At 50.5% G+C, this 13329-nt stretch overlaps 1 protein-coding gene across 3 annotated transcripts in view; it reads right to left on the bottom strand.

Annotated features, from left to right (window-relative positions):
- LOC119955311 (IQ motif and SEC7 domain-containing protein 3-like) overlaps positions 1–13329 on the bottom strand; it is a 662877-nt gene that overhangs the window by 117749 nt on the left and 531799 nt on the right. For all 3 annotated transcript variants that reach the window (XM_038781397.1, XM_038781396.1, XM_038781398.1), the window contains exons 10-11: positions 8019–8118; positions 2241–2402 (exon numbers count right to left, since the gene is read on the bottom strand). In XM_038781397.1, coding sequence (XP_038637325.1) covers positions 2241–2402; positions 8019–8118 — 262 coding nt within the window. The remainder of the gene's footprint in view (positions 1–2240; positions 2403–8018; positions 8119–13329) is intronic.

Below are 13329 nucleotides of genomic sequence, written 5' to 3'. Positions count from 1 at the left end.
TTCTCCAAATGCTTTTTGGAAGTCCGTATAGTCATTCCCCGATCCACCATGTTAGTAACATTCCTCAGAAATATCACCTCTTTTTTGTTTTAAAACTCACTGCCACTGAGAGGTGGCAGATGGAGTTTAATGCGGAAAAGTGTGAGGTGGTTCACTTTGGAGTGAGTAACAGGAATGCAGAGTACTGGGCTAATGGCAAGATTCTTGGTAGTGTAGACGAACAGAGCGATCTCGGCATCCAGGTACATAAATCCCTGAAAGTTGCCACCCAGGTTAATAGGGCTGTTAAGAAGGCATATGGTGTGTTAGCCTTTATAAGCAGGGGGATTGAGTTTCGGAGCCACAAGGTCATGCTGCAGCTGTACATAACTCTGGTGCGGCCGCACCTGGAGTACTGCGTGCAGTTCTGGTCACCACATTATAGGAAGGATGTGGAAGCTTTGGAAAGGGTTCAGAGGAGATTTACTAGGATGCTGCCTGGTATGGAAGGAAGGTCTTACGAGGAAAGGCTCAGGGACTTGAGGTTGTTTTCGTTAGAGAGGAGAAGGCTGAGAGGTGACTTAATAGAGACATAAGATAGTCAGAGGGTTAGATAGGGTGGACAGTGAGAGTCTTTTTCCTCAGATGGTGATGACCAACACGAGGGGACATAGCTTTAAATTGAGGGGTGGTAGATATAGGACAGATGTCAGAGGTAGGTTCTTTACTCAGAGAGTAGTAGGGGTGTGGAACGCCCTGCCTGCAACAGTAGTAGACTCTCCAAATGTAAGGGCATTTAAGTGGTCACTGGATAGACATATGGATGAAAATGGAATAGTGTCGGTCAGATAGGCTTCAGATGGTTTCACAGGTCGGCGCAACATCGAGGGCCGAAGGGCCCGTACTGCGCTGTAATGTTCTATGTTCTATTTCATCATTATTCTTGTTATAAATAAACAGTAATTGTGTTTCAACTTACAAACCTGGTGACTGTAATTACTGGGCAGCCAAGGGCCAAATATTTTTATAAGAATTATTGGTTAATTCACTTGTGTTGTGAATCCGGGACCAGTGGGGCTGGAATTGATCCCGCGCTAGTCCAGGGTTTCGTAACAACACATAATATTGAAAATATTTCAATGTTAAACATTGCAATATGCTTTGAAACAATGTACCAGGTTAATGTTGTCAAACAGCACTGTATTTGTGGAAGATATTGTGCCAATTAGTGGCTTCACAAAGCTTTTCATGGTCTATTCTGATGGTGTCGGCTGTCAATACCAACAGCGCTACGTGCTGAGGACTGCCATGTGGATGCAGTGCTTTTTTACCATTTTTGTTTTCCAGGTCTGATTCATTCTCCAGGATATGTCCCCTCTTCCTGCCCACTCTGCATGGAGCCCCTTCTCTCTACCTCCACCCAACTACCCTGATCAACCATCGTCAAAGTAACAGCAGCCGATGGGTTGTAAAAATGACCATCCTTGATCAGTTTGATAGATTTACCAAGGACATGAGATAGTATTAAATACCGAAAAGATGTCAGTTGTATTTCAAGCAGCTTTGCTTTTTGTCATCAATCAACTGAATCTATGGTAATTTAAGGGAGCTATTTTGAGTACAGCTAAAACTCTTTCAAAGATTGCAATTAATTAAAAAATATCAAATTTTCAATGGAGTGTAAAAATATGAGCACAAAATAGACGAATATTTAAAATAATTGGACTTTGCAATCTCTCAGCTTCCTCCTGCATTGCAAACCAGCAGGGTCAAAGTTGAGAGCCGTCAAAATCAATAACTAAAATCACCCATACTCACAGAAAACAAGGGCTGTTCTGTTTTTTTTTCATAGAATTTACAGTGCAGAAGGAGGCCATTCGGCCCATCGAGTCTGCAGCGGCTCCTGGAACGAGCACCCTACCCAATGTTAACACCTCCACCCTATCCCCATAACCCAACCCAACACTAAGGGCAATTTTGGACACTAAGGGCAATTTAGCGTGGCCAATCCACCTAACCTGCACATCTTTGGACTGTGGGAGGAAACCGGAGCACCCGGAGGAAACCCACGCACACACGGGGAGGATGCGCAGACTCCACACAGACAGTGACCCAAGCCGGGAATCGAACCTGGGACCCTGGAGCTGTGAAGCGATTGTGCTATCCACAATGCTACCTTGCTGGTTTAACTAACTGCACCCAGCTGGCAGGTCCCTGGACTTGTAGCAGCAACAATCAGACAGAAAACACAGCCTACTCACAATCAATTCGAATTTGCTCCATCTCTGTCACCTCCGTGATTGACTCTTTCAACTCCTCCTCAAACTTCTGCAGCTCCTCTGAACTCTGTGCACAGAAGCTCAGTGCTTGCTTCTTCTCGGATCCAGAAACAGATGATACCAGGGTGATCCCGTGAGGATAAACTAACAAAGAAAAATTGCAGCTATTAGCACAGATAAATGTAAACTCTTTCATGTCCTCTTTGTTAGCTTGCCGATTGCATTTTCCAAGTTGGAGGAAAGATGACTGCGTCAGAAACAATTAATCTTGACTCACACAACAGATGTAAAATTAACAATGGCTAAACAGCAAGTCTGGGAAAGTGCATTTTTATAATTAGCGAGGTTGAGATGGAGTTTAACTTTCAGGGGGTGGTGATTAATGTGTTGGGGAATATGCTGGGGGCCATGCAGGTCATTCTCTCTGCACTTTGAGTTTACACTTTTTGTTCTTTAAGATTGTTTACATCACATTCCTGCACACAAATAGGGAGCCCTGAGACACACCCAAATTTAGACAGAGTCACCAAGAGCTGCAAGTGGCTGGTGGATCTCTCCAGGCACCAGTGTAGAATATTTCAACTTTGGAATACTGTATTGTGACAGATTGACCTTGGGTGGGGAAAGGGAGTGGGGGTGTGGAGGGTGGGGAGGGGGTGGGGGGGTGGGGTGGGGGTATTAATCAGGATTGGGAGCGCGATCAGGAGGAGGGGAAAAGATTGGGATCTGAGACAGATCAGAAGGTCGTCTTTGCACCTCCAATTCCGCCTTGAGCTAAATTATGACCACATTAATAGATGAATATTTTAAATAATTGGCCTTTGCAATCTCTCATCTTCCTCCTGCATTGCAAACCTGCAGGATCAAAGTTGAGAGCCGTCAAAATCAATAACTAAAATCACCCATACTTACAGAAAACAAGGGCAGCTTTAACTAACTGCACCCAGCTGGCAGGTCGCTGGACTTGTAGCAGCTACAATCAGACAGAAAACACAGCCTACTCACAATCAATTCGAATTTGCTCCATCTCTGTCACCTCCGAGATTGACTCTTTCAACTCCTCCTCAAACTTCTGCAGCTCCTCTGAACTCTGTGCACAGAAGCTCAGTGCTTGCTTCTTCTCAGAGCCAGAAACAGATAATACCAGGGTGATCCCGTGAGGATCAACGCAAGAGGGCAGCCAGGAAAAGGGTTGGCCCACTGAAGGATAGGCAAGGGAATCTATGTGTGGAGCCAGAGGAAATGGGCAAGGCTCTAAATGAATACTTTGCATCAGTATTCAGCAAAGAGAAGGAATTGGTGGATGTTGAGTCTGGAGAAGGGTGTGTAGATAGCCTGGGTCACATTGAGATCCAAAAAGACGAGGTGTTGGGCGTCTTGAAAAATATTATGGTAGGTAAGTCCCCAGGGCCTGATGGGATCTACCCCAGAATGCTAAAGGAGGCTAGAGGGGAAATTGCTGAGGCCTTGACAGAAATCTTTGGATCCTCACTGTCTTCAGGTGATGTCCCGGAGGGCTGGAGAATAGCCAATTTTGTTCCTTTGTTTAAGAAGGATAGCCAGGATAATCCAGGGAATTACAGGCCGGTGAGCCTTACGTCAGTGGTAGGGAAATTACTGGAGAGAATTCTTCGAGACAGGATCTACTCCCATTTGGAAGCAAATGGACGTATTAGCGAGAGGCAGCACGGTTTTGTTGAAGGGGAGGTCCTGTCTCACTAACTTGATAGAGTTTTTCGAGGAGGTCATAAAAATGATTGATGCAGGTAGGGCAATGGATGTTGTCTATATGGACTTCAGTAAGGCCTTTGACAAGGTCCCTCATGGCAGACTGGTACAAAAGGTGAAGTCACACGGGATCAGAGGTAAGCTGGCAAGATGGATACAGAACAGGCTAGGTCATAGAAGGCAGACAGTAGCAATAGAAGGATGCTTTTCTGATTGGAGAGCTGTGACTAGTGCTGTCCGCAGGGATCAGTGCTGGGACCTTTGCAGTTCGTAGTATATATAAATGATTTGGAGGAAGATGCAACTGGTCTGATTAGTAAGCTTGCAGACAACACAAAGGATGGTGGAATTGCGGATAGTGATGAGGACTATATGGTTTAGCTGGTGCTAACCATATAAATGTTGGCAGAATATGGATGTTAGTTTGAATGTGACACAGCCAAGGCAGACATCGTTTACAAAGAACAAAGAACTAAGCAAAGTACAGCACAGGAACAGGCCCTTCGGCCCTCCAAGCCTGTGCCAATCTGCCGTTCTGCCCTTACTCAGTCCCTATCCCTCTATTTCCTCCCCATTCAGGCATCCATCCAGATGCCTCTTAAAACTTGTTAATGTGCTGCTTCCTCCACGTCCTCTGGCAGCGCGTTCCAGGCACCCCCCGCTCTCTGTGTGAAAAACCTACCCCACACATCTCCCTTAAACTTTCCCCCTCTCACCTTGATCCTGTGCCCCCCCGTGTAATTGATACTAGCACCCTTGGGAAAAGCCTCTGACTGTCCACCCTGTCTGTGCCCCTCATAATTTGTAGACCTCTATCAGGTCTCCCTTCAGCCTCCAGTGAAAACGATCCTAGTTTATTCAACCTCTCCTCATAATCAACACCCTCGAGACCAGGCAACATCCTGGTGAACCTTCTTTACACTCTCTCCAAAGCTTCCACGTCCTTCTGATAATGTGGTGACCAAAACTGCACGCAATACTCCAAATGCGGCCTAACCAAAGTTTTATATAGCGGCAACATGATTTCCCAAGTCTTGTACTATGTACTCAATACCCTGGCTGATGAAGGCAAGCATGCCAAATGCCAGGTTAATCACATTGGCCACCTTTAGGGAACTGTGGACCTGCACACCCAGATCCCTCTGAATGTTAATGTTCATAAGGGTTCTGCCATTTACAGTATAATTCATACCTAGATTTGATCCTACAAAATGCATCACCTCACATTTGTCTGGATTAAACTCCATCTACTATTTGTGTCCAAGTCTCCAATCTATCTATATCCTGTTGTATCCTCTGACAATCCTTGGCGCTATTAGCAACTCCATCAATCTTCCTGCTGTCCGCAAACTTACTAATCAGACCACCACATTTTCCTCCAGATCATTTATATATATTACAAACAACAGAGGTCCCAGCACTGATCCATGCAGAACACTACTAGCTACAGATCTCCATTCAGAAAAACCATTCCACCACGACAATATTCACAATATTTATTAATTATTTGGATGAGGGATCAAAATGTAATATTTCAAAGTTTTTAGATGACACCAAGTTGGGTGAGCTGTGGAGGATGCAGAGATCCTTCAGTGTGATCTGGACAGGTTGGGCAAGTGGGCAAATCAATGGCAGATGCAGTATAATTTGGATAAGTGTGAGGTTATTGATTTTGGAAGCAAAAACAGGAAGGCAGATTACTACCTGAATGGTTGTAAATTGGGAGAGGGGAGTGTGCAGCGGGCCTGGGTGTCCTTGTGCACCATTCGCTGAAGGTAAGCATGCAGGTGCAGCAGGCTAATGGTATGCTGGCTTTCATTGCAAGAGGTTTCGAGTACACGACTAGGGTTGTGTTGCTACAATTATACAGGGGCCTTGGTGAGGCCACACCTGGAGTATTGTGGGCAGTTTTGGTCTCCTTCTCTGAGGAAGGATATTCTTGCTCTCGAGGGAGTGCGGCAAAGGTTTACCAGACTGATTCCTGGGATGGTGGGACTGATTGATGTGTGAGGAGAGGTTGACTAGGTTGGGATTGTTCTCGCTGGAGTTCTGATGAATGGGGAGGGATGTCATAAGGTTTACAAAATTCTAACAGGACAAGACAGGGTAGATGCAGGGAAGATGTTCCCAAGGATGGGTGTGTCCAGAACCAGGGGTCACAGCCTGAGGATTCAGAGTAAACCATTTCGGGCAGAGATAAGGAGACATTTCTTCACACAAAGAGTGGTGAGTCTGTGGAATTCATTACCACAGAAAGGAGCTGAGGCTAAAACATTGAATATATTCAAGAGGCGGCTGGATATAGCACTTGGGGAGAATGGAATCAAAGGCTATGGGGAGAAAGCAGGATTAGGCTATTGAGTTGGTGATCAGCCATGATCATGACAAATGGAAGAACAGGCTTGAAGGGCCAAAAGGTCTCCACCTGCTCCTATCTTCTTTGTTTCTATGTTTCCATTCTCTGTCTTCTATAACCAAGCCAGTTCTGTATCCATCCAGCCAGCCCACCCCGAATCCCATTTAATTTTAGTTTTTGTACCAGTCTGCCATGTGGGACCTTGTCAAATGCCTAAAGTCCATATAAACTACATCCACAGTCCCTCCCTCATTAATTTTCTTTGTCACCTCTTCAAAAAACCTCAATCAAATTGGTTAGACATGACCTTCCCTGTACAGAACCATGCTGTCTGTCACTAACTAGTCCATTTTCCTCCAAATGTCCATATATCCTGTCCCTCAGGATCTTTTCCAAAAGCTTTCCCACCACTGATTTCAGGCTCATTAGCCTATTATTTACTGGATTGTACCTGCTTCCTTTATTAAACAATGGAACAACATTGTCTATTCTCCAGTCCTCTGGAACCTCGCCTGTGGTCAAAGGGGATGTGAAGATATCTATTAAGGCCCCAGCTATTTCTCCCCTTGCCTCCCTCAGTAACCTGGGATAGATCCCATCCGGCCCCGGGGACTTGTCTACCTTAATGCAATTTAGGATACTCAACACTTCCTCCTTTGATATATTGATGTTCTCCAGAGCATTCACACACCTATCCCTGACCTCAACATCCGTCATGTCCTTCTCCCTGGTGAATTCCGATACAAAGTGCTCATTAAGAATTTCACCCACTTCCTGTGGTTCAACGCATATATTCCCTCCATTATCCTTGAGTGGGCCGACTCTGTCTCTTGCTATCCTCTTGCATAAATATATGCATAAAAATCCTCAGGATTCTCCTTGACCATGTTTGCTGAAGACAGTTCATGGCCCCTTTTAGCCTCCTAATTCCACGTTTAAGTTCCTTCCTACTTTCGTTCCTCAAGGGCTTCGACAGACTTTAGAAGCCTCGACCTATCCCTTGCTGCTTTTTTCCTTTTGACTAAGCTCACAATTTCCCTTCTCATCCATGGTTCCCGAATCCTGCCATTTCTATCCTTCATTCTTTGAGGGGACTTGCCTGTCCTGCACTTCAATCAACGTGTTAGGTGTGGATTTGCCTTCAAATAGCCTCTCCCAATCCACATTCCTCAGTTCCCGTCTAATTTGGATGTAATTGACCCTTCGCCCAATTAAGCACCCTCACCCGTGGGCCACTCTTGTCCTTATCCCTGACTATTCGAATTCTTAAGGAATTATGGTCACAAAACCCAAAATGCCCCCCCACAGAAACAGAGATTTATTGCCCATCTCTAATTGCCCTTGAGGAGGGCAGTTGAGAGTCAACCACATTGCTGTGGGTCTGGAGTCACATGTAGGCCAGACCGGGTAAGGACGGCAGATTTCCTTCCCTAAAGGACATTAGTGAACCAGGTGGGTTTTCACGACAATTGATGGTCACCATTAGACCTTAATCGCCAACGGCGGGCGCGGACAATGGAAAAGTCCATTGACCTCGGGCTGGATTCTCCTGCTGCACCCTCCCAGTGACCGGAGAATCCCGTCCTATATCTTAATCCATTGATTGTGTCCCCAGAGACAGGGAACTGCAATCTCTGCTTCAACACATCAAATGAGAAAAATTCAGAAACACTTACACTCAGTCTCAAACAGATGGATCTGCATTCCCAGAAGGCCAACGGACTTGTAAAACGTGTACGTAGCAGAGCTTTTCTTTTTTGCACATAGTTTAAGTATCTGCAAGTAACAGAGCAAAGCACTTTAAACTGAGTCATGTCTAAGGAGACATCCCAAAGGGTTTAACATGCATCCCACATATTGTATTGAGTGAGTTACATTGGATGATTTAAGAGGTGGTGGCGTAGTGTTATTTTTCTTCATTCGGCATATGGCACGTGGGCATCGCAGACTGTGCCAGCATTTATTGCCCATCCCTAATTGCCCTTGAAGGACAGTTAAGAGTCAACCACACGGGAGCACGGTAGCATGGTGGTTAGCATAAATGCTTCACAGCTCCAGGGTCCCATGTTCGATTCCCAGCTGGGTCACTGTCTGTGCGGAGTCTGCACGTCCTCCCCGTGTCTGCGTGGGTTTCCTCCGGGTGCTCCGGTTTCCTCCCACAGTCCAAAGATGTGCGGGTTAGGTGGATTGGCCATGCTAAATTGCCCGTAGTGTCCTAAATAGTAAGGTTAAGGGTTACGGGTATAGGGTGTGAGTAGGGAGCTCATTGCTCGGCACAACATCGAGGGCCGAAGGGCCTGTTCTGTGCTGTACTGTTCTATTCTATTCTACATTGCTGTGGGTCTGAAGTCACATGTAGGCCAGACCGGGTAAGGACAGCAGATTTCCTTCCCAAAAGGACATCGGCAAACGAGGTGGGTTTTTACGACAATCGACAATGGTTTAAAGATCATCACTTTTAAATTCCAGATTTTTATTTAATTCAAATTTCACGATCTGCAGTGGTGGGATTTGATCCTAGATCCCAAGCATTACTCTGGATCACTGGTTTACTAGTCCAGTGACAATATCACTACACCACTGCCTCACTGGATTTCCAGAGGATAAGCCTCACACCCTAACTGTGATAGGATCCAGGACCCGGTCTTTAAAAGCAGATTGGATCAGCAAATACTTTATTTGCACTTCCTACGAGAGAGCTTCCCCATGTTGGACAACATTTCCAATATATGTTGGGGCATTGTGCATACACAGGGCGCGATCTATCAGCTGTTCAAGCCGGGGGATATTCAGTCCCACGCTGGGGCACGGGCTTCCCGAGGGTTAGGGGCGCTGCCACCGGGAAGTCCCGTTGCCAATGGTGAGGTGGCTGAATCCCGCTGGCGGGCTGACTTGGCCATTGGCGGTGAGCTGCTCGGTAAAACCTGCCCATTGTGACAATGTAGTCAAACAATGGATCAAACTGTCAGCTCTATACAACTGCAGTTTGGTGTTGAGTTGTGGAACCTGGGCTGACATCACACACACCTTCAGTGGAAGCTCTAACCATACCATTCCCGATCTGCATTCCAAGGCTTTGATTGTACCTCACTGCAGATCTGGACATGGCTTCATGATACGTGTGGTGAGCCTGTGTGCAGGAAATGGCCTTCGTCCCAGAGAGAGGTCATCTCTGACCCAATTGAGAGGACATATTAAGGCCTGGAGCTCGATGAAATGATCATGGGATCCCTGGCACCGACGGCATGATGCTGGATCCCTGGCACAGACGGCATGATGCAGGATCCCTGGCACAGACGGCATGATGCAGGATCCCTGGCACAGACGGCATGATGCCGGGTCCCTGGCACAGACGGCATGATGCAGGATCTCTGGCACAGACGGCATGATGCCGGATCCCTGGCACAGGCGGCATGATGCCGGATCCCTGGCACAGACGGCATGATGCCGGATCCCTGGCACAGACGGCATGATGCAGGATCTCTGGCACAGGCGGCATGATGCCGGATCCCTGGCACAGACGGCATGATGCAGGATCTCTGGCACAGACGGCATGATGCCGGATCCCTGGCACAGACGGCATGATGCAGGATCTCTGGCACAGGCGGCATGATGCCGGATCCCTGGCACAGACGGCATGATGCCGGATCCCTGGCACAGACGGCATGATGCAGGATCTCTGGCACAGGCGGCATGATGCAGGATCCCTGGCACAGACGGCATGATGCAGGATCCCTGGCACAGACGGCATGATGCTGGATCCCTGGCACAAACGGCATGATGCAGGATCCCTGGCACAGACGGCATGATGCAGGATGCCTGGCACAGACGGCATGATGCCGGATCCCTGGCACAGACGGCATGATGCAGGATCTCTGGCACAGACGGCATGATGCAGGATCCCTGGCACAGACGGCATGATGCAGGATCCCTGGCACAGACGGCATGATGCAGGATCCCTGGCACAGACGGCATGATGCCGGATCCCTGGCACAGACGGCATGATGCAGGATCCCTGGCACAGACGGCATGATGCAGGATCTCTGGCACAGACGGCATGATGCAGGATCCCTGGCACAGGCGGCATGATGCCGGATCCCTGGCACAGACGGCATGATGCAGGATCTCTGGCACAGACGGCATGATGCAGGATCCCTGGCACAGGCGGCATGATGCAGGATCCCTGGCACAGACGGCATGATGCCTGATCCCTGGCACAGACGGCATGATGCCGGATCCCTGGCACAGACGGCATGATGCCGGATCCCTGGCACAGACGGCATGATGCAGGATCTCTGGCACAGGCGGCATGATGCCGGATCCCTGGCACAGACGGCATGATGCAGGATCTCTGGCACAGACGGCATGATGCCGGATCCCTGGCACAGACGGCATGATGCAGGATCTCTGGCACAGGCGGCATGATGCCGGATCCCTGGCACAGACGGCATGATGCAGGATCTCTGGCACAGGCGGCATGATGCAGGATCCCTGGCACAGACGGCATGATGCAGGATCCCTGGCACAGACGGCATGATGCTGGATCCCTGGCACAGACGGCATGATGCAGGATCCCTGGCACAGACGGCATGATGCAGGATGCCTGGCACAGACGGCATGATGCCGGATCCCTGGCACAGACGGCATGATGCAGGATCTCTGGCACAGACGGCATGATGCAGGATCCCTGGCACAGACGGCATGATGCAGGATCCCTGGCACAGACGGCATGATGCAGGATCCCTGGCACAGACGGCATGATGCCGGATCCCTGGCACAGACGGCATGATGCAGGATCCCTGGCACAGACGGCATGATGCAGGATCTCTGGCACAGACGGCATGATGCAGGATCCCTGGCACAGGCGGCATGATGCCGGATCCCTGGCACAGACGGCATGATGCAGGATCTCTGGCACAGACGGCATGATGCAGGATCCCTGGCACAGGCGGCATGATGCAGGATCCCTGGCACAGACGGCATGATGCCTGATCCCTGGCACAGACGGCATGATGCCGGATCCCTGGCACAGACGGCATGATGCCGGATCCCTGGCACAGACGGCATGATGCCGGATCCCTGGCACAGGCGGCATGATGCAGGATCCCTGGCACAGGCGGCATGATGCAGGATCCCTGGCACAGACGGCATGATACAGGATCCCTGGCACAGACGGCATGATGCCGGATCCCTGGCACAGACGGCATGATGCCGGATCCCTGGCACAGACGGCATGATGCAGGATCCCTGGCACAGGCTGCATGATGCAGGATCCCTGGCACAGACGGCATGATGCAGGATCCCTGGCACAGGTGGCATGATGCCGGATCCCTGGCACAGACGGCATGATGCAGGATCCCTGGCACAGGCTGCATGATGCAGGATCCCTGGCACAGACGGCATGATGCCGGATCCCTGGCACAGACGGCATGATGCCGGATCCCTGGCACAGACGGCATGATGCCGGATCCCTGGCACAGACGGCATGATGCAGGATCCCTGGCACAGACGGCATGATGCAGGATCCCTGGCACAGACGGCATGATGCAGGACCCCTGGCACAGGCTGCATGATGCCGGATCCCTGGCACAGACGGCATGATGCAGGATCCCTGGCACAGACGGCATGATGCAGGATCCCTGGCACAGGCTGCATGATGCCGGATCCCTGGCACAGACGGCATGATGCAGGATCCCTGGCACAGGCTGCATGATGCCGGATCCCTGGCACAGACGGCATGATGCCGGATCCCTGGCACAGACGGCATGATGCAGGATCCCTGGCACAGGCTGCATGATGCAGGATCCCTGGCACAGACGGCATGATGCAGGATCCCTGGCACAGACGGCATGATGCAGGATCCCTGGCACAGATGGCATGATGCAGGATCCCTGGCACAGATGGCATGATGCAGGATCCCTGGCACAGACGGCATGATGCAGGATCCCTGGCACAGATGGCATGATGCAGGATCCCTGGCACAGGCTGCATGATGCAGGATCCCTGGCACAGACGGCATGATGCCGGATCCCTGGCACAGACGGCATGATGCCGGATCCCTGGCACAGACGGCATGATGCAGGATCCCTGGCACAGGCTGCATGATGCAGGATCCCTGGCACAGACGGCATGATGCCGGATCCCTGGCACAGACGGCATGATGCCGGATCCCTGGCACAGACGGCATGATGCAGGATCCCTGGCACAGGCTGCATGATGCAGGATCCCTGGCACAGACGGCATGATGCAGGATCCCTGGCACAGGCTGCATGATGCCGGATCCCTGGCACAGACGGCATGATGCAGGATCCCTGGCACAGACGGCATGATGCAGGATCTCTGGCACAGACGGCATGATGCAGGATCCCTGGCACAGACGGCATGATGCAGGATCCCTGGCACAGACGGCATGATGCAGGATCCCTGGCACAGGCGGCATGGTGCAGGATCCCTGGCACAGACGGCATGATGCAGGATCCCTGGCACAGGCGGCATGATGCAGGATCCCTGGCACAGACGGCATGATGCAGGATCCCTGGCACAGACGGCATGATACAGGATCCCTGGCACAGACGGCATGATGCCGGATCCCTGGCACAGACGGCATGATGCAGGATCTCTGGCACAGGCGGCATGATGCAGGATCCCTGGCACAGACGGCATGATGCCGGATCCCTGGCACAGACGGCATGATGCAGGATCTCTGGCACAGACGGCATGATGCAGGATCCCTGGCACAGGCTGCATGATGCAGGATCCCTGGCACAGACGGCATGATGCCGGATCCCTGGCACAGACGGCATGATGCCGGATCCCTGGCACAGACGGCATGATGCCGGATCCCTGGCACAGACGGCATGATGCAGGATCCCTGGCACAGACGGCATGATGCAGGATCCCTGGCACAGACGGCATGATGCAGGACCCCTGGCACAGGCTGCATGATGCCGGATCCCTGGCACAGGCGGCATGATGCCGGATCCCTGG

This window comes from Scyliorhinus canicula, chromosome 20, assembly GCF_902713615.1.
Source record: "Scyliorhinus canicula chromosome 20, sScyCan1.1, whole genome shotgun sequence".
Taxonomy (NCBI): Eukaryota; Metazoa; Chordata; class Chondrichthyes; order Carcharhiniformes; family Scyliorhinidae; genus Scyliorhinus; species Scyliorhinus canicula.
The sequence above is the reverse complement of the archived record's forward strand: the minus strand, read 5'-3'. Positions and strand labels throughout refer to the sequence as shown.